This window comes from Nycticebus coucang, chromosome 12, assembly GCF_027406575.1.
Source record: "Nycticebus coucang isolate mNycCou1 chromosome 12, mNycCou1.pri, whole genome shotgun sequence".
NCBI lineage: Eukaryota > Metazoa > Chordata > Mammalia > Primates > Lorisidae > Nycticebus > Nycticebus coucang.
Genome location: NC_069791.1, coordinates 33,943,114 through 33,970,821, shown reverse-complemented (window position 1 = coordinate 33,970,821; position 27,708 = coordinate 33,943,114). Strand labels below are relative to the sequence as shown.

General features: G+C 39.6%; 1 protein-coding gene across 1 annotated transcript in view; it reads left to right on the top strand.

Annotated features, from left to right (window-relative positions):
• SSPN (sarcospan) overlaps positions 1-27,708 on the top strand; it is a 38,917-nt gene that overhangs the window by 4,769 nt on the left and 6,440 nt on the right. The window contains exon 2 of the mRNA XM_053554879.1: positions 26,862-26,948. Within this exon, the coding sequence (XP_053410854.1) occupies positions 26,862-26,948 (87 nt within the window). The remainder of the gene's footprint in view (positions 1-26,861; positions 26,949-27,708) is intronic.

The window sequence follows — 27,708 nt, the reverse complement described above, 5'->3', positions numbered from 1 at the left end:
CTCAATGAATCAAGAAGTGAAAAGTGTCGGGTGGCGCCTGTGGCTCAGTGAGTAGGGCACTGGCCCCATATACCAAGGGCCGTGGGTTCAAACCTGGCCCCAGCCAAACTGCAACAACAAAAATAGCCAGGCGTTGTGGCAGGTGCCTGTAATCCCAGCTACTCAGGAGGCTGAGGCAAGAGAATCACCTAAGTCTAAGAGCTGGAAGTTGCTGTGAGCTGTGATGCCACAGCACTCTACCAAGGGTGACAAAGCGAGACTCGGTCTCGAAAAAAAAGAAGTGAAAATTGTTGTCAGTTTCCTATGCAGGTGTATTGACATTTGAAAATTTTAATCTGGAATTATATTTTTAAGAATATACTACATAGTATAAAAATACATTATTCTAAATATTGGGACTTTAATATGCTTCCAGAACCTAACATAGCATCTCTGGTACCACTGGGAAATAATTTTTATTATAGCAACTGTCACAGGGTTGTTGGGAAGTGAGTAGTGATAATTACATGGCCCAACTCAATCTCCATTGAATGTGTATAATGATGACAGGAAAATTATCTTATAGGCACATGAAGTTCTGGAAGTAACTATGAGAAAAAAATGGAGTGTAACTGAATTATTTTAGCCAAAGAAATTAATTTTAATATGTATCTGAAAATAAAGTGGAATATTCAAGAGTTTGGTGAAATGTTTTCTGAAGAATTTCAGGAATAGAATAAAGAATAAAGGAGGTTAAGATTGAATGAAATCATGAGATGCTTACAATCATTAGGAGAAATGTGTTTTCACCTCTACTTACAGCCAACTTGTATGCCAGATATGCCAAGGTGAAGGGAGTGTTATTATAATGAGGAAGTTGTCTCTAGGTTTTCTTTTTAGAAAAAATAAGTGGCAGGTCAATCCTGTACCTGTGGATATATTCAACTCAGAAGTTTAATCTCTTGATACTCTTGAGATGTCAGTCATCATTTTGGTTTTAATTTTTTTATGATAGAAATACTAGTGCATAGAATTTTTGGATAATCAAATGAAAAATAAAATAATGTATTCCCTTACCGTAAGGGTATTATATATTGGCAGGACTTCTGTGTATCCCGACACATACTGAATGTTCAGTAAGTGCTGAATTGAAATCTACTTATTCTATACTTGCCATTATCAATGCTTCTGTTTGAACTTGTATATGCCTATTTTTAAACTATATACAGTAGTCCCTCGGTATCTTACTGGTTGGTTGCAGGACCCCCTACAGATGCCAAAATTCACAGATGCTCAAGTCCCTAATATAAAATGGCACCATATTTGCCTATAGTGTAACACATCTTCCCATATACTTTAAGTCACCTCTAGATTACTTATAATACCTAATGCAATGTAAATGCTATTTAAATAGTTGTTATACTACATTGTTTAGAGAATAATGACAAGAAAAAAAGTCTGCATACGTTCAGTACAGGCACAACTAACCTTTTTTTACCCCCAAATATTTTCAGTCCCTGGTTGATTAAATCCACGGACTTGGAACCCACAGATACAGAGGACTGACTATAGTTGTCAATTCAAATACAGATGAATTTAAGTTTCTACCATTTAAGGGAACTGTGAAGTAATAATAAAGAATGTATTATTACCCCATTCTGGCTTCTGGGATCCAGAAATATTCAGAACACATTAAGTTAGCATTACCTAGATATTTTATTTCATGTTATAAAATGGCAGGACTAAAAAAAGGAAGAAGAGGTCATTGGACTTATTTTGCATTCTCCTAATTAGAATAGATTATGGCATTGTAAGACTGATGTGGCAGAATGCTGGATGTCGCTATTACCAATCTGCTCTGAAGAAAGCTGTGGCATAGGTTTCCTTAATATTTGGTCTAACAGTTGAATAGATTGACAATATGATGTCCACTTTCAATGTGGTCTGAGGAAATGGACATTTCCTTGGACTTTTCTTGCCTTTAGCCTCTTCTGTGACATTTCTTTGTTGAGGGTATTTTTTAACTGGATCCACTTGCTTGTTTTGTGTCTTGAATGGTTAGCATCAACATTAAAAGGATACACACAAGGGTCTGGTGAAGAGTTCAGCAGTGGTGTTTCTGTGTTACTGTAGGACAGGAATGGAATCTGGTCATTAAACCTTAATTCGGTATCATTTCACTGCGAAATGCATTCATTTTTAGGGCCTAGATCCTGGCAAACCAGAAAAGTACTGTTCACAAACTGTATCAAAATCGAGAGCTGGATGGGACTTCATGATGCCTTTTTTTAACTTTCTAGTTATTACTTGCCATGAATGTTCAAGTCTAGGTTTATTATAATGAGATCATAAGCTGACAGTGAACTTCTTTAAAAAAATACGGGACAGGCTTTATTTATAGCATAAACTATATAAAAACCTATTTCAGAGGCACACCCTCTTTCAGATGGTTTGGATGCAGCCTCAGATCTCTGTGTATTGAGATAAAACTTGGCAGGAGTAACTGTCAGATGACTGAGCGAGGCAGTTCACTCCATCACCCTGGTTAATTTTAAAATTCATGTGTGTACACCTACACATATGGCGTTCACTAAAATACATTTTTCTTTCTGTCTTTGTAGGCTTAGGCTGCCATAACAAAATATAATAGACTGGTTGGCTTAAACAGCAGACATGCATTTTCTCACAGTTCTGGGAAGCTGGAAGTGCAAGATCAGAGTGTCAGCATAGTCTAGTTCTGGTGAGAGCTCTCTTCCAGGTCTGCAGAAGGCAGGCTTCTTTCTGTGTGCTCACATGGTCTTTTCTTGGTTCACACGTGGAGAGATCTCACTGTGTCTTCCTCTTCTTACAAAGCTATCAATCCTGCTAGCTTAGGAACCCATCCTTAAGACCTCATTTAACCATAATTACCTCTTAAGAGTTCTGTCTGCAAATATAGCCACTTAGGTGGTTAGCGCTGCAACATATGAATTTGGGAGGACACCCTTCAATCCATAGTACTTTCCAAGAGGGTTATACATTTGTATAATCACCTCAGCGATTCTTAAGCTCAATTCATGGCTTATTAATGAAAGCCCTATGGCTTTTTTGGAACAGCTAGAAATCTGAACGTTTCTGATGAAGATTCTGAGCCAGTAAACTGACACCTGATGGTTCAACCGCAAGGCATGGCTCTGTGTGCCTGCCAGGAGTGAAACATATGGAGGACGTTGTTTTCACTGTGTTTGCAGATTGCATCTTCTGTCAAATTTCTGTAAAAATAAAATCAAATATAGCCGAGTATTGTGGCATGCACCTTATAGTCCCAGCTACTCGGGAGGCTGAGGTAAGAGAATCGCTTGAGCCTAAGAGTTTAAGGTTGCTATGAGCTATGATGCCACAGCACTGTAGCAAGGATGACAAAGTGAGACTCTGTCTCCAAAGAAATAAATAAAATGAAGTAAAATAAAATAAATCCAACTAGTGAATATGATTTTAAGGGTAGCTTAGGCATTTCATTTGTGGCATTAGCTCTTTAAGGCTTAGGAACCACTCTGTGGTAAGTTCCAGCCTTCCTTAACATTCCAGGAAGTAACCTGATGTCAAGGTGTAGTTAAATGACCCCTTGAGTTCTGAGACAAAGGTGGTTGGCTGAGTGGTACTGTTGGGGGTTGCTCATATTTTCAGCCATTGGTTGAGTCTGCTGTCCTGTGGAGGGCAGTGATCTCAGACTTAGTCTTTCTAGAACCCCAAGGAAACAACCCCTCAGTAATTTTTAGAATATGCAGCCATTATTTTCCTTATTAGATTAATGCTGTGTGTTCTGTGGAAGGTCTCAGAATTAAAACCCTGGGGTATCCCCACCATGGGCTTTATTATCAAAGACCCCCGTACTTCTTTGTTAGATCCCTACTTTGACACATGTTCAAAAGCTTCTTATAGGATTCTGTTTGTCCAACTTAGAAATCCTAAGCTAGGCTTTGCCTTTCCTTTACCAAGTACAGCAGTGCACAGACCAAGCCACCAGAGAGGGAAGGGTAAGGGAAGATTGATGAAAACTGTCAAACATGCCACCTTTTGTAACAGTTGGTTTCATCTGCGTTCCAAATGAGTAAGCCCGAAAAGGCATAGCCACTAACATTCCAGAGGGGTCCTGTAATATCTCGTTGATTTCTGAGCACATTCAACGCTATGCCATCTGACCTAGCACTGCAGAGCCATGGCCCCTTGCAAATTATGAATGTCATGAATGGGAGTGTTTCAGTGGGGGTGTTTCTTTCCTTCCTTCCTTTCCTTCCTTTCCTTCCTTCCTTCCTTCTTTTTTTGAGACAGAGTCTCACTATGTCACCCTGGGTACAGTACCGCAGCATCACAGCTCATAGTAACCTCAAACTCTTGGGCTTAAGCGATTCTCTTGCCTCAGCCTCCCAAGTAGCTGAGACTACAGGCGTCTGCCACACCCCTGGCTATATTTTTGTTGCAGTTGTCATTGTTTACCCATAAATGATTTGATTTCTCCGTCAATTTTAAAGCTTAGCTTAGCAGGGTACAAGATTCTGGGCTGGAAATTGTTCTGTTTAAGTAGATTAAAGGTAGTTGACCATTGTCTTCTTGCTTGGAAAGTTTCATTAGAGAAGTCTGCAGTCACTCTGATGGATTTGCCCCTGTAGGTCAACTGGCGCTTACTTCTGGCAGCTTGCAGAATCTTTTCTTTTGTCTTGACTTTGGACAGGTTCATCACAATGTGTCTTGGAGAAGCTCGGTTAGAGTTGAGGCGACCTGGGGTTCGATATCTCTCTGAAAGCAGAGTGTCAGAATCTTTGGTGATATTTGGGAAATTTTCTTTTATAATATTCTCTAGTATGGCTTCCATTCCTCTGGGGCATTCTTCTTCCCCTTCTTGGATTCCTATAACTCGTATGTTGGAACGCTTCATAAGGTCCCATAATTCTGACAGTGAACATTCTGCTTTCTCTCTCTTCTTTTCTGCCTCTTTTACTATCTGAGTTATCTCAAGGACTTTGTCTTCTATCTCTGAAATTCTTTCTTCTGCATGATATAACCTGTTGCTGATACTTTCCATTGCATCTTTAAGTTCCCTAATTGACTGCTTCAGTTCCTTTAGCTCTGCTGTATCCTTTCTATATTCTTCATATCGTTCATCTCTCTCTTTTTTTTTTTTTGTAGAGACAGAGTTTAACTTTATCGCGCTCTGTAGAGTGCTGTGGCATCACATGGCTCACAGCAACCTCCAACTCTTAGGCTTAAGCGATTCTCTTGCCTCAGCCTCCCAAGCAGCTGGGACTACAGGTGCCCACCACAACACCCGGCTATTTTCTGTTGCAATTTGGCCGGGGCCGGGTTTGAACCCGCCACCCTCGGCATATGGGGCCGTGCGCCCTACTCACTGAGCCACAGGCGCCGCCCCTCGTTCATCTCTTATTTGATTCTGTTTTTGGATTTCCTTTTGATTATTTTCCACTTTATTAGCAGTTTCCTTCATCGTTTCCATCATTTCCTTCATTGTTTTCATCATGAGTATTCTAAATTCCCTTTCTGTCATTCCTAACATTTCTTTATAGGTGGAATCCTCTGCAGTAGCTGCCTCATGGTCCCTTGGAGGTGTTGTTCTGGACTGGTTCTTCATGTTGCCTGGAGTTTTCTGCTGATTCTTCCTCATGAGTGATTTCTTTTATCTGTTTCCTTGCCCTAATTTTCCTTTCACTTCCTCTTGCTCTTTAAGTTCCTGTGCCTGTGGACTAAGGTTTTGATGAGTCCTTTTGGTATAGGACCACAAGGATGAGAAGGTTGAAAAGCAAGAAGGGATGAAAGAAAGAAGGAAAGAACAAAAAGAAAATAGAGAAAGGAGAGGGGTGAGTAAAAGGAATATTGACAAAAAGAAGAGAGGCACAGAAAGAGGGAGACAGAGCAACATAGGTGTACAGTAGGGTACTTTGACACAACCTTAAAAAAACCCAACCTCTGGGGGTGCCCGACTGGGTGGTTCCCTTGAGGTCAGCAACTCTTTGCTAACCTGATCAGGCACAGTACCCCACCTCCACCAAGTAGAGAGGAAAGACAAAAATGCTATAAATCAAACCAAAACAAGCAAACAGAAAACTTTATGGGATAAAATTGGGTGAAAAACCAAATAATAGGAAAAATGAAGTTCTAGTTATTGGAAAAGGCAGCAATGGGAAATTGTATTTATACTAGAAAACTGGAGAAAGAAAAGAAAAAATCTGTACGGAAAAGGTTGAAATTAAAAAACAAAACAACAGCAACATCAAAATAAACAAAAAACAAACAAACAAAAAAATAAAATAAAAAACAACCAAAAACAAAGCAGTATATATATCTTGTTGAATATTGTCTGGGCAACAGGTGGTCTTCTGGGGTATGAGATGTTAATTACAATGCTGATACGACTGGAGGCCTCCGCTGATTTCTCAAACCCCACAGGGTAGACACCCTAAGTCTCTCTTCAGCCCTCTTAAAAGGCACTTTAAGCTTCTAAACTTGCTAAGCAGAAGCTTTCCCAGGGAAGTGTTTGTCACTGGAATCACTGCTGAAGTGGCTATCCACTTACCCAGTGTGCCAAAACTAGTCTCACTCTGCCCCTGAGGGTTAGGGCTGTAAGGCGGCTCAGCCCCCACCTTTAGGCTGCTTAGTCACTAGGTTACTAGGTCCTGCCCGATCCTTGCTCTGCAACCCCTAGGGTGGACCTGGTTGGGGCAGTTGTCTCACAATGGCTCCCTGCAGGCCCTCAGCCAAACACTATTAGCTCCATCCGACGGCACAGCGGCTCAGTCTGGGGTCCCAGACAACGCCCAAAGTTCTCCGCATTCCCGCTCAAGCTCTCCCCAAGGCAGTTCAACTGAGTGCCAAGTCCAAAAACACCAAAACAGTTCACAGGTAAGGCCTTTCCGGTTTGCAGTCTCACTGCTACTGCACTTACAGCTGTTGGCGGGATTAGACTGATCGAACACACATGATTACTTGCCAGTTTTCCACTGTTTTTGTCCTCCTCTTGGGGTCCAGAAGTCTCTCGCTGACTGCCTGTATCCTCAAAGGGATGATTATAGGCAGATCCCACCAGGCAGAGATGCCTGGAGTCTTATCTCCCCAGCTGCAGTTTAGCAGGCCTGGGTTGGGTTTGAACCTGTTAGCCTCGGTGCATGTGGCTGGTGCCCTACCCACTGAGCTACAGGCACCGCCCAGTGTAGGTGTTTCTTGGGGGCTGGCAAAAGGCCGTGGAGCAGCTGGACATTGGAAAGCAAATGTTTTGTTCACAAATGAGCTTCCCCATTCTGCCACAGAGGTTCTGTTAAGGCCTGCCCTTGTTAGTGAAGACATGAGCTGCTCTTCCCTGGTGAGGTGCCCCGTGGTGCAGGGAGAGGCTCTGAGAGAGTTTGAGGATGCTCCCTTAAGTGGCATCCTGCTCCATGGTCATTTTTAAAGTATTTGATTTAGCATTCATTGTAACGAGCCATTAAAAACCCCTTTGAGATAAGTTATTATCAAGGCCTCTCTCTTCTATGGAAGATAATGACAGGAGACCAGAAAAGAGGGGCATTACTAATGTGTTAACTAGACTCTGATGAAGGAGAGAATTTTTGCTTTATTACTAGAAGGGAAATTAATACTCCCCAGCCTTCCTTCTAAAGCAGTGTTTTTCAAGCTATTTTATCTCATGGCACATTTGAACCTATAGTTAAACTTCCATGGCACACTCGAATTATGTTAATCAAATAAAAAAGAGTAAAAATTTAAAAAAGAATATATTTACTACACTTTGAACTTCTTCTGAAAATAATTTAATTAATGATCTTTAAAATTTTTCACGGCAAACCTAAGATCCTCTCCTGGCACACTGGTCATGTGTGGCAGGCACACCAGGCCGTTAGGCTAAGGCTGAGCTTCATCTCACAGTTAGTTCTACTAGGAAAGCTATGAAGGAGGCCTTTTCCGGGATAAGGGCAGGAGAGTTTCAGTTCTTGTCATTTCTGTTGGAGAGTAGAGGTGCTCTTTTCTCAGAAAAGCATTTGCAGGAGAACTGTGCCTACCGCAGGGAGAGTGTGGAGCACCCTAAGCAATGGGACAAACTCACACTCCCTAAGGGGAGCATATTACTCTAAATGAAAAGGAATTTCTTCATGCCTGCATACAGATTAGGTACCAAATTTGCATATTTTTGATTACACGTTCCATGCCCAGTAAGCTTCTGTGCTTCTCTTAAGCGTTCTGCTAACCCAATTCTGAAACAGAAGGACCAAACCCACACAGGTTGGCTTGGGCTCATAATCCTTTCATGAACAAGTAGCTTGAGATGCCTGTTAAATGCTGTCGGTGTGCATTAAGGGCTTAGAGACCGACTGTTTTCTTTAAAATGAACACAGGGTGACCGTAACTATTGTGCGATAGAATCCTTGGTAAATAATTCTCATTCAGTCACCAAATCTAGTGTGTCACAAATTTTTCCACCTCGAGACCTCCCTGAAGCCTCACTCCCTTGCTCCTTGTCCTCACACACACATCACAAAAAGCTCAGTGTCTGGCTAACCCGTGTTGCCATGGGAGGCAAGGGGAGAGACGCAGGAGAGGCTGCAGGCTGCTTGGGGACACTGACCTCCTCACACTGAGAAGGACAAAATACTTTTCAAATGAGAAGTAATATTACTGTCTATTACTTTACATTGCCCTATCCGTTGCTTATTTGTGAAAGTGCTCTCAATTAGAAAAATGATAATATTTACTTAAAAGTTGAACAAGGTGGTTCTCTCGTGTATACTCCTATTGCGATGTTATATAACGGAATTGATATTGATTTACTGTACAAGTTCTACATACCGTATGATTTAATATATTTCTATTTGTTGTATTGTTTCACATAAGGAACCCAGCCAGGGGTTTGATGTAGAATTATCTCTGCAGTCACTTCTAGGGTGGGACCCAATTCGAGAACTTAATTATGCCTCAGTAAACGAAATGCAGCCTCTGACTACACCACGGAACAGACTAAATCCACAGGAACAACATTGCCTTCCCTCTACTGAGGGCTTGAAAAAGCCCCAACATGAAATAAACTATAGGTTGTTTATTTCTTCCTACAAATACCGTATGTAACAATTCTACCCCTCCTATTAATTCATGAGAAATGCTAGAACACGATCTTTGGTGCTTGTACACTCTTTGGAAATGGATTATTCTGCAAAAATAAGTGTTTATAGAACTTGTTGATGATCAGTTTCTGGTAAGTCATCACAAGCGTGAGTTGGTGGGTGGTAAGCAACAGCACAGAAGCCTATGAAAGAAAGAGGGCACTTTCTAGCAAGAGAGGAATGTGTCATATCTTAAAAATGCACCCTCTGTATTTCCACACACCAGGATGGTTCCCCCCAGGAGCTTAGTCTCTGGGAGAAGAGACATGTGAAGAACTCCACAGTGTAGTTTAAGTGTTGTGTGCTAACAGTGGTAGCACAGAGGAGGGCAGGGTTAACCCTGCAGGGGAAGAACAGAAAAGGCAAAGAAAAGGGGCCTGACATTGCAGGAGGGATCCTAGCTTTGCAGTAGGCCAAGCGTGGAGAGAATCCTGGCTCTGCTAATTTATAACCATTTTCACAAAAAATGTTTGATAATGATTATGAATTTTCATTTTTGTGTGAGTTTGAACAAGTATGGGCAATTCTATGCAATTTTATGATTTCTTTAAATTATAAAATTGTTCAATTCTATAACACGTAGAAAGCAATAAAACAACCACGTATTCCCTAGCTTTGTGAAATTTTAATAATTTGTTAGAATTCCTTTTTTTTTCTTTTGGAGGAAAACATTACAGTGCATTGAAGTCCCTATGTTTCATTTTTTAACTGCATTCTTCCACCCCTCCCTTTCTCCCTAGAGGTATCTACTATCCTAAATTTGGTTATCATGCCTAAGCCTATTGTCATACTTACAAAATATGTATAAATCCATAACCATTAATTGTTTCATGTTTTAAATTTTGTACAAAGGGTATCATAATATTTTTGCTTAACATTGTTTTTGACATTTATTCACAATAGTATATGAATACCATCCGTTCCTATTTGCTGTATTACATTTTATTGTAGGAATATATGACAATTACTTTGTGCTTTCTTTTGTTGATGAAAATTTAAGTTCTTTTCAAAAATTGATTTTGTTTTGCAATTATAATATTGCAGTGGACTTTTTTAAGTCCACGCTCCCTGTGTACATATTTAAAGTTTCATTAAGGCCCATTCCTAAAAGTTGAATTGTTGGGTCATAAGATACAGGTATCTTCAACTGCTTGGATATTACCAAATCAAATTGGACTAATTTACATTCACATTACACCAATGGTAAATCAGAGATTTTTTTTTATTATTAAATCGTAGCTGTGTACATTAATGCGATCATGGGGCACCATACACTGGTTTTATAAACAGTTTGACACATTTTCATCACACTGGTTAACATAGCCTTCTTAGTTTTCTTAGTTATTGTGTTAAGACATTTATATTCTACATTTACTAAGTTTCACATGTACCCTTGTAAGATGCACTGCAGGTGTAATCCCACAAATCACCCTCCCTCTGCCCATCCTCCCTCCCCTCCCTCTCCCCCTTCCCCATATTCTTAGGTTATAACTGGGTTATAGCTTTCATATGAAAGCCATAAATTAGTTTCATAGTAGGGCTGAGTACATTGGATACTTTTTCTTCCATTCTTGAGATACTTTACTAAGAAGAATATGTTCCAGCCCCATCCATTTAAACATGAAAGAGGTAAAGTCTCCAACTTTCTTTAAGGCAGAGATTTTTCTTAACCTATTTGTGTCCCCTGTCATCTTATTTTAATTTTTATTTTTTTGATTACTACTGGAGGTTAACTTATTTTATGTTGGTTGCCCATTTTATTTTGTTTTCTACCATTTATTTAGTAAAAAATATGTTCTTTGGTTTATTTGCCTCCCATGAATTTGTAGGTTTTGTTACTTTTGTTGCTTAATCTTTGTGGGTTTAGGTACTGCAAATATGTTTTACCATTTGGTGTCATGTCTTTCGTTTACGGTGCTTTTGTTATGAAAAAAATTTAATTTTAATGCATTTTTATTTATCAATCATTTTTATGGTATGAGCTTTAAAAATATAGTTTAAAAAATGTTTCCCTATTACAAAGTCATAAAGCCATTTTTCTATACTATTTTCTAAAAGTGTTCAAAGTTTGCTTTTCATATTAGATTATCAAATGGTCTAACTTTTTGCATGCGATGTGAAGTAAGGCTTATAATTTATTTCTTTCTCCATGGATTGCTGTTTTATCACCATTTAATAAATAACTATCCTTTCCATACCAATCTGTTACGCCTATTTACCATCTATCAAGTTTCCATATTACATTTGATTTGTGGCTTTCTTCAGCTCCCTTGTTTTATTTGGTTATCACTGTGCTAATGTCATGTTGTCCAAATTAAAATACACTGTATGCATCTTGGTACAGAGAAGATAGGACAGCAGCCCATCCCCACCCACCCCTCCTCCATCTTATTCTTCTTCAAAATTGTCTGGGTGAGTCCCACATATACAGGGTGGTCCAAATGTCTCCCCTAACATTGCCACACATTGGTAAAATGGGAAATTGTAGCTCAATGTACCTTTGTTTACAAAATATTCATTACAATATTTTACATAATATTTAGAAAATATTCTCTACCTGTTGGCCACCTTTGTAAAATTTTGTAATGAATCTTTTGTAAATTAAGGTACATTTAGCTACAATTTCCCATTTTACCAATGTGTGGCAACTTTAGGGGAGACATTGGGACATTCTGTACTTTAGCATTGGCTTTTCAAGTTCTAAGAAAAATACTTTTGGTATTTTTAGCCATGAGCAAAGAATATCTCTATTTATTTGGGTCTTCTCTAATGTCTTTTTTTTTGGGTTGGGGAGTCTTTTGATTCTCAATTTCAATTGCTCTGTGCCTGGTAAAATGTGGAATCTCTCATTTGTGGCTTTAGGGTTCTATATTTTAAAATTAAGCTTGTTAATCATAGTTTAATCTTCCATATCATTACTGACTTTTTTTTCTGCTTAATCTAAAGGTTACTGAGAGATGTGTGTTAAATTTCCCAAAGTTATGTTGGTTTTTTTATTTTTCCTTGTTATTTTGCCCTTTTCATATATTATTTTTAGTCTTCTTAATAGCTACATATAAGTTAATGATTATATTAGGTCTTTATAAAATGGCTGGTTTAGAATCACAAGTTTAGTTAATTATATCTCAAACAAAAAAGCAGTACAATTAATCAAAGTTGCGTCTAAACTATCAACACAGTTTTACCATCTTAAAGATAGCTTGCTTACGTCAGCAAGGAAGAAGTTTGGAGAGAGAGTAGTAATGAACTTGCAAAAGGTATTTTCTATATGTTGATCATTAAATATTTTTCCTTGCAAGAAGAGATCCAAAGCTTAGAAGTGGTAGTCAGTTGGTGCAAGGTCTGTTGAATACAGCGGATGGCAGAGAGTTCCCAATTCCAGCTTCTGAGCAGCACTGTGTGTAGGACAGCATCATCTTACAAAGGTTGGCTTATCTCTATTGACCAATCTCAGCTGCTTCATTGCAAGCATCCTCATCATTTCATCCAGCTGGTTGCAGTAGATATCAGCCATAATCCATTGACCAGGTTTCACGAAACTGTAATGGATAATACTGGTGCTGGACCACCAAGCAGACACCATGATTTTTTTTGGTAAATCTTCGGTTTTGGTCTGTGTTTCAGTACTTCATCTTTATCCAACCATTGTGCTAAATAAAAAGAATCTATTTTTCATCATTCATAGCAACATGGTGTAGAAATAGTTCACTAGCAAGGAAAGGCAACCTTCAAAACACTGTCTCTTCTGATGCTCACTTAATTCATGCGGAACCCATCTATCCAGCTTTGTTACCTGGCCTATTTGTTTCAAGTGGGCCGATATTGTTGGAATAATAACATCAGGCCTCGCTGCTAATTCACATGTAGGTTGAGCTAGATTCACTGCCGTTACATTCATCAATATCCATCTTGGCCTCGGGTCACCCATGCAGCTCATTTTCAAGAATAAAATCACCAGAACAGACCTTCTCAAACCATACTGTGTGTTCATTAGCCACATTCTTTCCAAACACTTCATTGATGTCTCAAGCTGGCTGCAATGTATTGGTTTCACAATGGAACTCATATTCACAAATAACACGAATTTTTGACTTATCCATGGTTTCACAAAAAATGATCTAAAATTTTTTTGAAAGATAATCACAAGGCAAAACATCCATTTGAAAGAATGAGGAGGTACCTTTACACACACACACAACCCAACTATAAGAACTGTCAAAGTAAAATGTCAGAAATAGCAACTGTCAAACTTAGTGTTTAAGAAAATTGGACATTTCTTACTTAATAACCAAATAAAATACTCCTCTAATCCTGGGTTGACAGCTGTTTTTTCCTCAGATTTTTGAAAATATTATTTCATTAATTTTGGACTTTAATTTTTGCTAAAAAGTTTGCTAAATGTCTAATGGTTATTCCTTTATAGGTAACATGCCTCTTCTCTCTCTCTCTCTTTTTTTCTTTCTTTTTTTTTTTGGTTTCAGAATATTACAGGGATACACACATTTTGGCCAGATAGTTTGTTATGTACATTTCAGGTCAAAGTTGTAAGTGTGCCTTTCACCCAGCATGTGTGCCTTACACCTGCTAGGTGTGAATTAACCCAAACCCCTCCCCCTCCACCTACTTAATTCCCATGGAGTTTTACTTCCATATGTGCACATTAAGTGTTGGCTGAGCAGCTCCAATTTAGTATTGAGTACATGTGCTGTTTGTTTTTCCATTCCTGCCATACTTCTCTTAGAAGGATGGTCTCCACTTCCATCCAGGTTGTTACAAAAGATACTAGATCATCATGTTTTTATGGCTGAGTAACTCTCCATGGTATACAAATACCACATTTTATTAATCCGCTCATGTATTGATGGGCATTTGGGTTGTTTCCACCTCCTTGCAATTGTGCATTGTGCTGTTATAAACATTCAAATGCAAGTGTCTTTATGATAATGACCTTTTTTCCTTTGGGAAAATACTTAGTAGTGCTGGATCAAATGGTAGGTCTACTTTCAGTTCTTTGAGGTATCTCTACACTACTTCCATAGAGGAAAGTGTATATATCTCTTCTTTTGATTGCTTTCAGAGTTTTTCTTTGTTTTTGCTGGTCTACAGTTTAGCTACAAAGTGTCTGAAAGTGGAGTCTTAACTTTGTTTACCCTACTACTGACTGGTTATATTTCCTGAATCTAATATTTTTGTGTTTTTTATTAATTATGAGAAGGTTTCAGTTTTTTATTCAAATATCTTTTTCTTCCTCTTTAGTCTTTTTGTCTGGAACTACTATCATATATATTTAGACCTTCTTGTTCTGTCTTTCCTATTTATTAATTTTTCTATTATGTTTCATCTCTTTTTCTTTCTGTGCTGTATTTTGGGTTGTTTTCTGATATATTTTACTTCCTTCTTCCCTTCTCCAGTTAGGTTGGATCTGCCTTTTACGGGTCCATTGAGGTTTTAATTTCACCAATTTTATTTTTCATTTCTAAAACTTCTTGATGTTACTGACTTTTTCATATATTCCTGGTGGTTTTTAAAGTACTCTGTTCTTTATCAAAGTTTTTAATTCCTTCCTGCATCTCTTTAATTATTTTGAATGCACTTTTTGCGAGCTCTGCCTGTTAGTTTCATTATTTGGAATTTTGTGGCTCTTAATTCTTAGAATGTGTGTGTATGTGTGTTTACACGTACATCCATGGAAGTGATGGCCTTCAAAATAAATTAATTCTTCATGCATTTGCTCATTTTTGTTTGTGAGTTCATCTTCCCTTTCTGTGTGATAATTTCGTGTGGCCTGTTTGAGGGTGTAACCTTTCCAGATGCTTTTGTCTTGCCATAGATCCCAGTGGTATCACAGGCTTAGAGCCACTTTTTCCCTACTTATTACGAAAAAATTCAAGCATAGCCACTTTGTATAAGGAGCCTCTACCTTCTTATCAGCCAGCCTCAATAATTATCAACTTCTGCTCAATCTTGTTTCATTTGTATGCTCCTATACTTCCTTCATATCCACACACCACAGCCTGGGTCATTTTGAAGTAAATCCCAGACTTTATATTATTTCATGCATAAATATTTTGCCATGTCAGTCAAAATATGAAGACTAAAAATGATCAAAATGACCAACATCACACTTATCAAGTTAATTTATTAGAATCAGCCATATGAAGACTAAAAATGATCAAAATGACCAACATCACACTTATCAAGTTAATTTATTAGAATCAGCCAGTGTTAAATATCCATGATTAATTCATGAATCTTTCTTCATTGTTTGTCAAAAGCAGGATTCCAGTAAGATCAATGCACTCCAGCTGGTTCGTGTTCATATATTTCTTTTGTCTCCTTTGCTCAAAGATTTGCCCTCTCTCCTTTCTCTCTCTCTCTCCCTATCCTCTGTTCAATTTCTTTGCAGAAATAAACAGGCTTTTTTTTTTTTTCAAGATCACTTTCCATGTTACTTTCTTATCTTAATAGGTCTTAGGACCCTATAAGTAGCAAAAAAACCTCAAAAACCCCACCCCCATCAACTGAGACAGAAAAACTTTCTTGATAACTTCCAGTGCTGGTGGGATAATAATTTTCTAATCCTAGGCTGTAGCCATGTAAGAGGCCTTCCCTATATGCCACAGTCTTAGTTCTGTCTCTTTCCCTATAGAAGCTCAGGGCATGCACCGTGGACCTATGTGATCATTGTTACTATACCCTTTCTGTTGTGGAGACTGGCCAGCTTTCTTCCTGCAGTTTTCTCCCTCTTTGCTTTGATTTCTACCCTTGTCAATTTCTTTTACTCTTCTTGCTACCTCTGATGCTACTGTAAAGGACATGTGTTTCATTTTTATCTAGCCATTTAAACTGTTTTATAGGGAGGAAAACTTTCATATAATTTAGTCCTTAATATTATGCAGAAATAAAATCTCCTGATGCTTTCTAAAAATCTTTCTGGATCAACTTGAAAGTTTCATACCTTCTCTGAGCTATAGTTTTCCATAAAACAAGGTAATATTATTTGTGTATTACGTTGTATGGGGGGAATATATGAGCAAATGCACACAAAGTAAGCAGTACATAAAAATACCTGTTGTCAGTAGAGGAGATTTTCGAGCAGGGTTTGAAGAATGAAGACGATTGGTTGAAGGAGGAGTACTATATTGGGTAGAGAAGGAAGGAAAAGGACATTTTGGGTCAAAGGTACAATTTGTGTCTCATGACTATTTTCATCTATAACCAACTTTATTGCTTCACAATTCTGTTGTTTGTGCTTATTCAGTCTTTTGAGGATGTAATTGTGAAAACTCCCCGAAGTTGCTATAAAATATGGATCTTCACCTAGATACACAAATCTATGTCGTCATATTAAAGTGAGACCTAAACCAAAGGCATTCTACTTGAAGCTCTCCATGATAAGTCATATACTGGAATAGTTTTTGAATTTCTCTTCTCTATGAGTCAATGAAACCTGTAGCAATGCGTTGGTTTAAAATGGTGAGCTATTTGCAATCTCGTTTTCAAGCAAAGTTTTTGGAACTTGTGAATTGTAGCAACTTTGTGCTGGCACACCTCTTACAGACTTTCCTGGCTTTCCAGTCTTTCTTTGGCAGAAAGATCAAGGAAAGCACACTATATCCACAGGATTTGGGGGATTCACATCCCCCTCATCCAGCTGCTTGTCACAAGTTCTAACTTGTTTCTATCAGTTCCATCAGGGTAGTTTTCTATTATCTTATAAAGCAACACGTGAGACACACATGAACATCTGCAAAGCACAATGTGCATTGAGAAATAGGGCAGTCACTTAACAAAGCACATTTTTCTTCCCACTCTTTCTGTGCTTATACAACAGATATGGCTAAACTACACAGCAAAGCAAGTTACAAGGCAACATTGGCGGGGAAAAATTAAAGAAAAAATATATAAAATTCTGGTTATCTGATAGTTTCAAACAGTGAGAAAACCTACCACCTTGAATTAGAAAGGATGTATCTAGCCATACTAAGGGCATTGGCCTGGCATGTAAGTGCTCCTTAATGCCCCATACTTCTTTGCCAAGGAATCAGAGCTGTCATCACAACAAAATAGGTAAAGTCACTCTTGTTTCTGGCAATTGCATAAGCAATAATTTCCTTAAGTATAACCACATAAATTCTTATAATGTCTTTTACAGAGATATCTAGATTTAGGAAAGTTCTTGGTGAGGCCACGCCTGCTTTTATATTATAATTTAAATTAATTAGCAGATAAATCATTTACTTTGGTTAACTTTGAACACTCATCTACGAAAAATACTTGCATCTACTGTAATTCAGACATAGACCTGTAGATATCAATTTCTCAGGCAAAAGGACAATTGTAATAAAAATAAAGGGAGACAAAAGGATTAAGTGGATGTTAAAAAATGGGCTAACCTTAGGTGTAGTTGAGCAAGTGTCTTTTCTCTTTAGACCATGAAAGGAAATACTTCTCGGTGATAGAATTTATCACTGAGAATTGACTTTTCACTGAGAAATTTTAACTTAAATCTCTACCAGCTTCTTTTAAAAATAATCTCGCGGGCCATCTTTGCAAAGTCAATATTACAAGTTGTTTTCCCCAACTCCCCAGAAAGATGTGGAAATGTGCCGAGGAGACTCCGTGTGTCGAAACCCAAACCCCTCGTGAGCAGGCAGAACTTACTTCTTCCATAAACAGAGAATTTCTGCACTAGCGGTTTCCATCGGCAACTTTTACTCTAATGAGAAAAAGGAGTAAAATCAGTGACACTCTGGGGTTGTAGATTGCTGAGAAAACTGAAAAGGCACTGAATATCTACTGGATAGATCATAGGCCAAATAAAATAGTCCTTCACAAAACTTCCTAGATATAAAAAGTTGTTCCTAGCTATAGTTCTGCTTGGAGTGGAAAAGAAACTATTGTAATATTTTGAGCTTGGTTTAACAAAAACAAGAAAAAACTTTTTTCCAAGGTTCTGAGTGTTCTGAGTGTCTGAGTGTCTTAGTGTTCTGAGTGTCAGTGGTGGTCCACTAACTAATCTTGAGTGTTTAGAGGCAGACTGTTCAGTGTTTCCCTCATCTTGATGGTCAATTCTGCCATGAACCCCATGACTGATTGTCAATCTGAATATGTACATCCCTACCACTTCTGAAATTTGTCATGAATATCTGTGCACAAAGTTTGGCTGAAACAATTGATTTTTTTTAAGTAAAATTAATTTTGGATCTGTTAAGTCCAGAAAATATTTTTAATTGAAGAGCATTATTTTCAGAAATGAAATGCTTATCTTTGTAAAACCACAATGTGTAATCAGAGAAACATATACCGCTCAGCCTGGTTACTAAGATTGGCATTTCCTGGGTAGTAGATAATAAATAGGTTTGTAGCAGAAATAAAAAGATTTATAGTAATTCTTAGATATTTGCAAACTATTTATGTCAACATTACTAGAAAGATTTTTTTTTTTTGTAGAGACAGTTTCACTTTTTTGCCCTCGGTAGAGTGCCGTGGCCTCACACAGCTCACAGCAACCTCCAACTCCTGGGCTTAGGCGATTCTCCTGCCTCAGCCTCCCAAGCAGCTGGGACTACAGGCGCCTGCCACAACACCCAGCTACTTTTTTGTTGCAGTTTGGCTGGGGCTGGGTTTGAACCCGCCACCTTCAGCATATGGGGCTGGCACCCTGCTCACTGAGCCACAGGCGCCGCCCTACTAGAAAGATTTTTGAAAAGTGGGTCTTTGCTATGAAAGCAAAAGTAGCCCATGTTACTAAATATATGGATGTATTTATTTATTCAACAAATGTTTATTGATGGCCTCATCGGTGCTAATACAAAGTAGACTGCCTGATATCTGTAGTTAAGACACTACGTATGTTACCAGTTCTGAACATGGCAATGTTGATAATAGTTGTAACGGCTCTTAAGTATACTTTAATTTTGGTCTATTGTAATAAATTAATACTCAATACAGTAATACAAAGTGACTCTAGTTGCAATGATATCAATGATAGCAATCTCTACTAGTTATTCTCTGCTTTATGGGAGGCATTAGGCACCCTCTTTACATTTTCATTAATCCTTGGATTAACTATCAAAAGAAGGCATTATTGTCTTCATTTTATAGACAGGGAAACTGAGGCTAAAAGTAATTAAATAACCATGTCTGAGATTATTTAGCAAGTAAAATAATAGAGTCAAGATTCAAACTTAAAGCTCACAGATACACTTATAGTTCTAAAACTTAATATCAAAGGAACCAAATATAAGTAATTATCACTTGTTAAATGAACTGTTACTTAATGTTTCATGCTTCTGAAAGTTCTTTTCACTTTATTCTAATTAGGAGAATACATATCTGAGTTCTTTTATCGTGCTTTTACCTAAAAGAATAATTAAAAACAATAATAAACATGGAGGGAGATATCCTTTGTCATTCTATTATATTCAAGTCCTATTTGATTAACATCAAAAATTGTCTTTAAAAAATAACACAGAAGCAAAACCAAAACCAGCTGATTCAATGTCTCGTTCATTATAAAAAGGAAGTGGGCTTTTGGTACAGGATGAGTGAGGCAGAGGCCGTAGGTGTTGCTACTGGCTGCCTGCTTTCACCCCTGTCCTAGACTCATCAACTGATATTGCCCATGGCAGTCAATTTTCCTGCATTTCAGTTACCCTTTGGCAAAGTGGGGATTAAACTGTAAAGGAGCAAAGACCATCTCGGCTGCTGCTTTTTCATACTCCCAGTCCCTACCACAGTAAAACTTGTTGAGCTGAAATTAGTTGGGGAGGGATACCTCTGGGTGCCCATTGATTGAAAAATCTCAAAGGTTATGTTGTGACCATTTTTACTCTATTCCCACAAATCAGGAAATGAGAACTACGCTTTCTCCTTGGCTCTCCTCTGCACTTTTATACTGATTGTGAAAGCTGATTGTAGAGATTCCAAACAATTAGTAATGTGCCCACCTTAGCTACAGACCAACCCCACCTGGTAACCAGATTCTTCTGTCAAAGAGGAGACTCAGCAGTGGCAGAAAATGTGGTGGGGGTGCAGGAGCATGCTGGAGCCTTTGTCCTGGGCTTGTGAAAGCAGATTGCACGCATCTCTTCTCAATTCTGCTTAATGACTTCCTGCTTGCACCTTGAAATCTGCCAGGGTAGAAGCATTTACACCATGGAAATTAGCAAAGGCTAACAAACAGTCCTTCCCTAACTGGCTGTTAAACATTTACCATCACACTGCTGTAGAGGTGGTACAATTTTGCAAGTGATTTCTTTGCTTTGGTTTGGAGCGGCTGCTGTCTGTCAACAGTAGCAAAATGTCACATCCCACTAACTGATGGGTTAAAGATGCTCCCAAACCTCCAACCCAATGCGCTGAGGGTACAGGCTGTGCAAAGACGTTGTATTTAAGTGGTAATGAGACATAGAGTCCCCCCTCCAACTTTAAGGGCTTCTCCAGTAGCAAGGACTAAATTTCTTGATTGGGAAATAATGGCAGCCAATACTTTTATCACACAATAGTAATTTAAAAAGTTGGGATCAATGAATGTACATCTAGCCTTCAACATTTCTACAGCCTCAGTTTTCTTTCACTTAGAAAATGCAAGGTTGAGATGATTAAATGCAAGAATGTATGTAAAGTATTCAGCTCTAGGCTTAAAACTTTGTAAATGCCCATAATAGTAGATACCAGTATTACATGTATTATTATTGCTTATAATAAACAATTCTCTATAGGAAATTCTACTAGTTAGTGTACCATGCTGGACTCATTTTGGCAAGCCCCACACTAGATATCAGCATTTGTTTTTATTTTATTTTATTTTATTTATTTTTTGAGACAGAGTCTCACTTTGTTGCCCTCACAGAGTGCTGTAACATCATAGCTCACAGCAACCTCAAACTCTTGGGCTCAAGTGATCCTCTTGCCTCAGCCTCCCGAGTAGCTGGGACTACAGGCACCTGCCACAATGCCCGGCTATTTTTAGAGATGAGGTGTTGCTCTGACTCAGGCTGGTCTCGAACCCATGAGCTCAGGCAATCCTCCTGCCTTGGCCTCCCAGAGTGCTGGGATTATAGGCAGGAGCCACTGCACCCCCGGACATTTAAAAGACTATGTGTTTTCAAAATTGTGACCCCAGGACCAGCAACATCAGTATTCCCTGAGAATTTGTTAGAAATGCAAATTCTTGCTCCCCACCCCAAACTATTAGATCAGAAATTCTGAGAATGGGACCAGTTTTTACCAAGCCTTCAAGTGATTCTGAACCATACTCTTAGACTTTTTCTTACCATCAGGCAATGTCAGTGAGAAACAGTAAACATGTTTAAGTCACGCTAAAACATTCTCCCCAATCCTTCTGAAATCTTGATCCAATAAGCAACCTTTAACAGATCCTCAAGAAATGTTCTGTTTCATGTTATTTAATTTTCTGGTACATTATATTTTAACAATTCTCCTGAGAGGGACTACACTCAATTAACAGACAGCAATACATGTATTGCCTGTCTAAAAGGCCTTCTAATATTTTTCCTCAAATTACATTAAATAGATGACAATCCATAGAAATTCTCTTAAGAAATATCCAGAGAAACATTTACGGACCTTCTCTTGCTGATCAATTGATGGTGCAAACAGGAGAAGAGAGTTTTCATCTTGTTACTATCTAGATTGAATTAAAGCACTTTAAATACAAAGGTGAATGTTGATTGACTTATAGAAATAGAGTCAAATTTCAGGTACACAAAGGAAAGGGGGGGATGGAAGGAGAAGAAAAACATTGAAAGGCATTTGACAAGGGAAGGTTGTATTCCCTGGACAACCCTGTCAAGGAGCTCTGTCGACAACAAAAAGAAGAAAACAAATAAATTGGAGGTTGTGTGAATGTCACAAGACCAGAATATAAATGCGTATGATACGGAGAGAGTAAATACCAGTAATTCTCATTCTCACAGAATGTCTGAGGGTGGTACCTTCTAGCCGTGACAAAATTAAAAGGAAGAAAAGAATATGTAGCTAAATCTCTTAAGATGCTGGGTCTATCTTTTATTCTTACCAATGCTCCAAAGGCACCACTGTAGGTACAAGAGGCCAAATCACAAAAAACAAAGGCAAGGTGTGACACTCATACTGTTACAGAAAAGGGTTTAACATTCAGAGAACATTTCAACCCTGCTCGACTTTCCAACTCACAGGAGAGAATGCAGACTTCACTCTATACAGACAAAAAATATCTTCAGACAGAATGTGAAATTTAGGATGGTTTTCTCTTTAACCGAACTGTAGAAAAATAGGTTAAATGATGATTGCCTTTTCTTTTTTCCATTAAAAATACAACTTTAGGCTCTTCTTATCACTATAGTTATCTGCCTGTGCGCAGACTAAATCTCGGCTGCTCACGCCCTCTTGGCACTGGTTTTCCCAGTACCACCCACGTCCCATTTGGCTGAGTGCTCTTGACACCGCCTGTCTACCTCAGGCCTGGGTGTCTGGTCCAAGGACAGCTTTCTTGAAAACCTTAACCTAACTGCCTTTTTCCTGTCCCGTGGGCCTCACCTCACCATGTCGAATGGGAGCTCTGGCCTGGACTCCAGGAATGTTGTTCCAGATAGGCCTGGCGGCTCTCACTGCTTATTAACATGAGCTCGCCTTCCTTGCCTGGGAAGCCAGAACACCGTGTCTTCCTGGCATGTCCGTGTCCTCAGGAAACAAGACCCTTCATCTGATAGGAGAAATCTGTTTTTCTCACCACGGCCATAAAGGCTTCAGTTTTAGGTACTCAATAAATTGTTCAATAAATATTATCCTTCTAAAATATGTGTACACTCAACACCAATAACTCTCTGATAAAGAAATCTTGTTACAAGATGCAAAGCTGTAGGTGAGAAAATGAAAGCCCACCCCCCTCAGAACCTAACGAGTCCTAGAAGAAGGCCATGAGCTCAAAATACATTGAATCAACTGAAGCTCTATAGCACATACCCTCCAAAAGGACCCAGAAGTGAAGCTTTCAAGAATCTGAAAGGACAATCAGTTTCATAATTTTAGATCTGACCCCATGTACCACCAGATTCGTAGGAAATATACTTGACAGGCTTTCTGTTCAAAAGATTCAAAGGTTCTTCACAACTGTGTGGCCTCTCTGGCCCTTCTCTGCCTTCGCGAGGCTCTCTCTGGACAGGCCGGCATTTCCTATGGTTTCCACTGCTTCCCATATGCTGGTGACTAACAAACCCTGGTCTCCAGCCCATGCTGGTTCCTGACTCCAGGCCCCTATGACTGAGCTCTGAGTCCGCCTGGGGTTATCATTCCTCACTCCCATTCTGCCCTCCTCTTGTGTCTTGTGTCTTTTTCAATGTCCACACCACCCACCCGGCAGCTCGAGTCAGGTAGGCAGCTGAGCATCTCCCTGACCGCGCCCTCTCCTTTAGCCCTTACACCTAACCAGTCTTTAGAACCTCTGGATTTGGCTTCCTTACTGTCATCCGAACACCCCACTTCTACCTGAGCACAAGCCCTCATCACTTCCCTGTAAAACAGCCTCCTAGTTGGTGTTCCATCCCAAATATTGCGCCACTCAATCCATGCTTCATAAATAGAAGACCATTGTAAAAAGCAAAGTTGATCACACCCTTCCCTTGCTGAAAATCTAGCGGAAATAAAAGTCCTTTGAGACTCCTTCCTGTCCATCTCTGCAAACACACCTTTCACCGTCCCCGTCTTTCTCTGCACGGGGCCGACAGGAATTTTGCATGTTTATTCTGCCTCTCTCCCTGCCTTGGCCCCTACTATTACTTTCTCTCTACCCAGAATTCCTTTCCTCACACCCTCCTGCTAACTAATTTTTAGTTCTCCTTCAAAACCTATCTTTCTCCAGGAAGTTTCCCCCAAGTCTCCTTAGAGCAGCCGTGGTTCTGGTCTTACGCAAGGTGGCATCCTTACTGTCCACAGCACTGAGAGGTCCTCGGAGGCTGCATAGTTCTTGGAATGAGGGGCTATGTTTTCTTCATTTCTCATCTCCCAGGTCATACAATAGCCCAGGTCTGGCCATTGTGGGTCGTCAGTACAATTCTGTCAACCGAATAAGTGAACTGCTTTACAAGGAGGTCCTGTGTTCCTATGCAACTTCTTGTTGGAAAACCAGGGGAAATGAAGGCAGCAAAGAAGTAGCTACTGCTGACCTGGGAGATTTTGTTCAAGTAGAGGCACCAAATCAGATTTATAAGAGGCTGATCAGTTAGGCCTGATTATTGGAATGTATCCTCTTGTAAAGACAAAGACGAAAGTCTTGGCAATTGCCAACTTCAGCATAGCAGTCTCTGTGGACACAAATAGTTCTGAGGGCGACAGCATGACCTTGTACACCTGCAGACAGAAACTCCCAGGCATGTGCTTAGGGATACAACAATCCCCATAGAAACAGGTTTACAAGCTTCAGTTTGGTTTGTCACCAAAAAACAAAAAGGAGGTCTGTCTTCTGTTGTTCCAAGTACTGTAAATTCTGAATGGGAAAATACATAGTAAACCCCTACAGGCCTCATCAAACTTACACCCCAATTTAGTATTTTTTAAAAGTAAGCTTTAAGAAAGAACTTCATCCTTAACTTGGAATGTCGGCCACAGTAGGGCTTACACAAATAACTTCTGCATCGCTAGCGTATCATCTGGCAGCCCTCTGCTGAAGAGCTGCCGCCCTGGGTCCTATCTGCTTTGTTTTCTCTCCAGACCTCTCCAGTCCCTGCCGTGCTCACACGCTGTAATGCTGTGGCTCTCTACTGCAAATGGTATCTGCTGCTATTAACCACACAGCCAGTGCTGATGACGGAAAACGCTGGACACAGCCTGTCCTAAAAGGCGGCTTGGCTTTTGGCTCCACAGTCTAGTAGAAATCTGAACAACTCTCAACTTGGGAATTGATGTGGGCACAGGCAGCCTATTGATTGTGTAACCCAGAAAGAATAGGCTAAATATATTACCTTAAAATGCTATGTTGGCTTTGCAAACATTGCAAAGAGCTCTGCCACCCTGACAGGGACTGCCTATAGTCTAAAGCTGGCCTTGGGGTAGAAATTATGAGTATGACCAAACCGGTTGTTTCATGACCTGCTTGGTGACTCTCAGCCACCCTTCCAACATCTGCACTAGGAAAACTGTGCCTATCAGAAAATGAAATTCTGTTGCTTATTTTTTCGATGCAAAATAGAAAATGAATGTGAGTAGATATGCTTTGATTAGAAACTCCAAACTGAAGTTTTAAAAACTCCAGTGTATGAAAAAGAAAATCCAGTTTGACTAACAAATCAAGTATATCCTCCCTCAAAGTGGCTGTTCCCCCGGCCAGCCTTCTTTCGGCCAGGCACATCCACCCTCTTTCCATCACTGACTGGCAAACACTTGGAAGTCGCTTCCTATTTCTCCCTGTCCAGGTTCCCCCGTCAGTCACTCCATGGCCAATATCTACAGATTCTGCCTTTATTATGCCTGTCCCCACCCTCCACTCTCTCTCTATGTGTGCCAGCCACCAACTGGGCTCTGGTCCACCTGATAAATTAATCTTGCCCTGCTCAGATTAGTAAAAATAACATCCTGACATTCTCATTGCCAATCCAACCCAACACCACTGCTCATTTTCCTAAAACGTGTCTTAAATTAGGTCATTCCCCCCAACAAAAACATTTTTAAGGGAATGCCATTACTTGACTAAACTAACCCCATATCCTCAGATTTCCATCCTTCCGTTTTTGCCTTGTATTTTATTATTTCAACCACAGGTGCATTCTTGCTAACCTTTTAATGAATTCTTTGCGCAGTCCCACCTCTGCCCTTTTGCCAATGCTGCTTGCTGCTTTTCACCCAAGCTACCTGGTTGAATCCTGGTTCCATTATTTACTAGCTTCTGCTTTCTCATTTACAACGTGGGATCATCATAGCACCTACCTTACAGAGCTCTGTGACAGTTACAGGAGGAAGTACACACAGAGCCCTTAGAAGAGCCCCAGCATTCCTACGGCAGGTATTTAGCCAATGTTAATGATCACTGATGGTATCGCTTTCAAATCCATCTCTTGAGTAAAGCCTTTTATATTGCCCAACTTATTTATTTATTTATTTATTTTGAGACAGAGCCTCAAGCTGTCACCCTGGATAGAGTGCTGTGGCGTTACAGCTCACAGCAACCTCCAACTCCTGGGCTCAAGTGAGTCTCCTGCCTCTGCCTCCCAAGTAGCTGGGACTACAGGCGCCCGTCACAACGCCCGGCTATTTTTTGGTTGCAGCCGTCATTGTTGTTTGGAGGGCCCAGGCTGGATTTGAACCCGCCAGCTCAGGTGTATGTGGCTGGCGCCGTAGCTGCTTGAGCCACAGGCGCCATTTCTTCCTCTTTATGTTCTCGGAATAGTGTGTGACATATAATGTCCTACCTTAGAATAGTGTGTGCACTATTTTGTCCTGTCCTGTCTTGTAAACTGATTAAACTTGAGTAAACTTTATTCATCATTGCATACTCTAGGGACCTTATATAGCACTGGTGCATCGAAAGGACTTAATAAGTACTGGCTAAGTCGAAATAAATGGATTTAACTATTTTAATGAAAGTATTCCACCCATTGAGGGGAAAAAATAGCACATAAATCTAAGTAAACACATGGCCAGCTGGATCACGTGGATGGCCTCTGGTGAAAGACACTACTGTGATGTCATCTGCCAGCATGACTTGCCCTGGTAACATCCTTTCTTCCCTCTTCTCCATCGCAGGTCTGCTTAGTGGCCTATCTTGGCTTGTTTATGCTTTGTGTCTCATATCAAGTTGACGAGCGGACATGTATCCAGTTTTCTATGAAAGTAAGTTATGATTTTCCTTTCTCCTTTATATACATAAAAAGAAATCCAAGTGTAAGATAAAGGAAAGCCTTTTTAAGGGCTTGGGTATCTGATCAGTCTAGAAATTATACTTTTAGGCAGGCTAAAAAATAAGGCATCCGTCCAGACCCCAAAGGTAATGCTGATTTTTTTGAAGTCTTCATTTCCATGATTTAGGTTGGCATGGAGGATATGAAGTCTGCTCTCCCATGTCCTTAAAAGGAATATTGAAAATTCATCAGTTCAACAAAACACTTGGCAGGGGGAGAAGGTGTCTCTTTCAGCACCCACTTCCATATCTTGGGGGTTATTTGGAGTATTTTAATAATGAAGCAGTCTAAGTGCATTTCCTCTTGTAGGTAGGATCACTGAGACAGAAAAAGTACATTGGGTGCATCCAAAAGATCTGTGCCAAGAATCTCAGGGCAAAGCAGGGACTGGAATCTGCAGGGTTTGGCAAGTGTGTGTGTGTCTTTCATCTGCATGTGTTTTTTTCTCTGTTAGGGACAGTGCATTTGGTTGGAGCCAATTCAAGTACACAGTATTTTCACTGCACAATAGAATCTACCCCAAAGGGAAAGACAGACACACCCTTCCAGAGTTTAAGGACATAAAAACCGAACTTAGCAATCAGAGCTAGGAAAAATCAAATTTCTGCATTTTCTCTCAGCTACTGCCCCAGAGAACAAAAAGCTTTCTGTCTTTTTGGGGAGGAGGGATCCACATTGTTTACCTTTCTTCT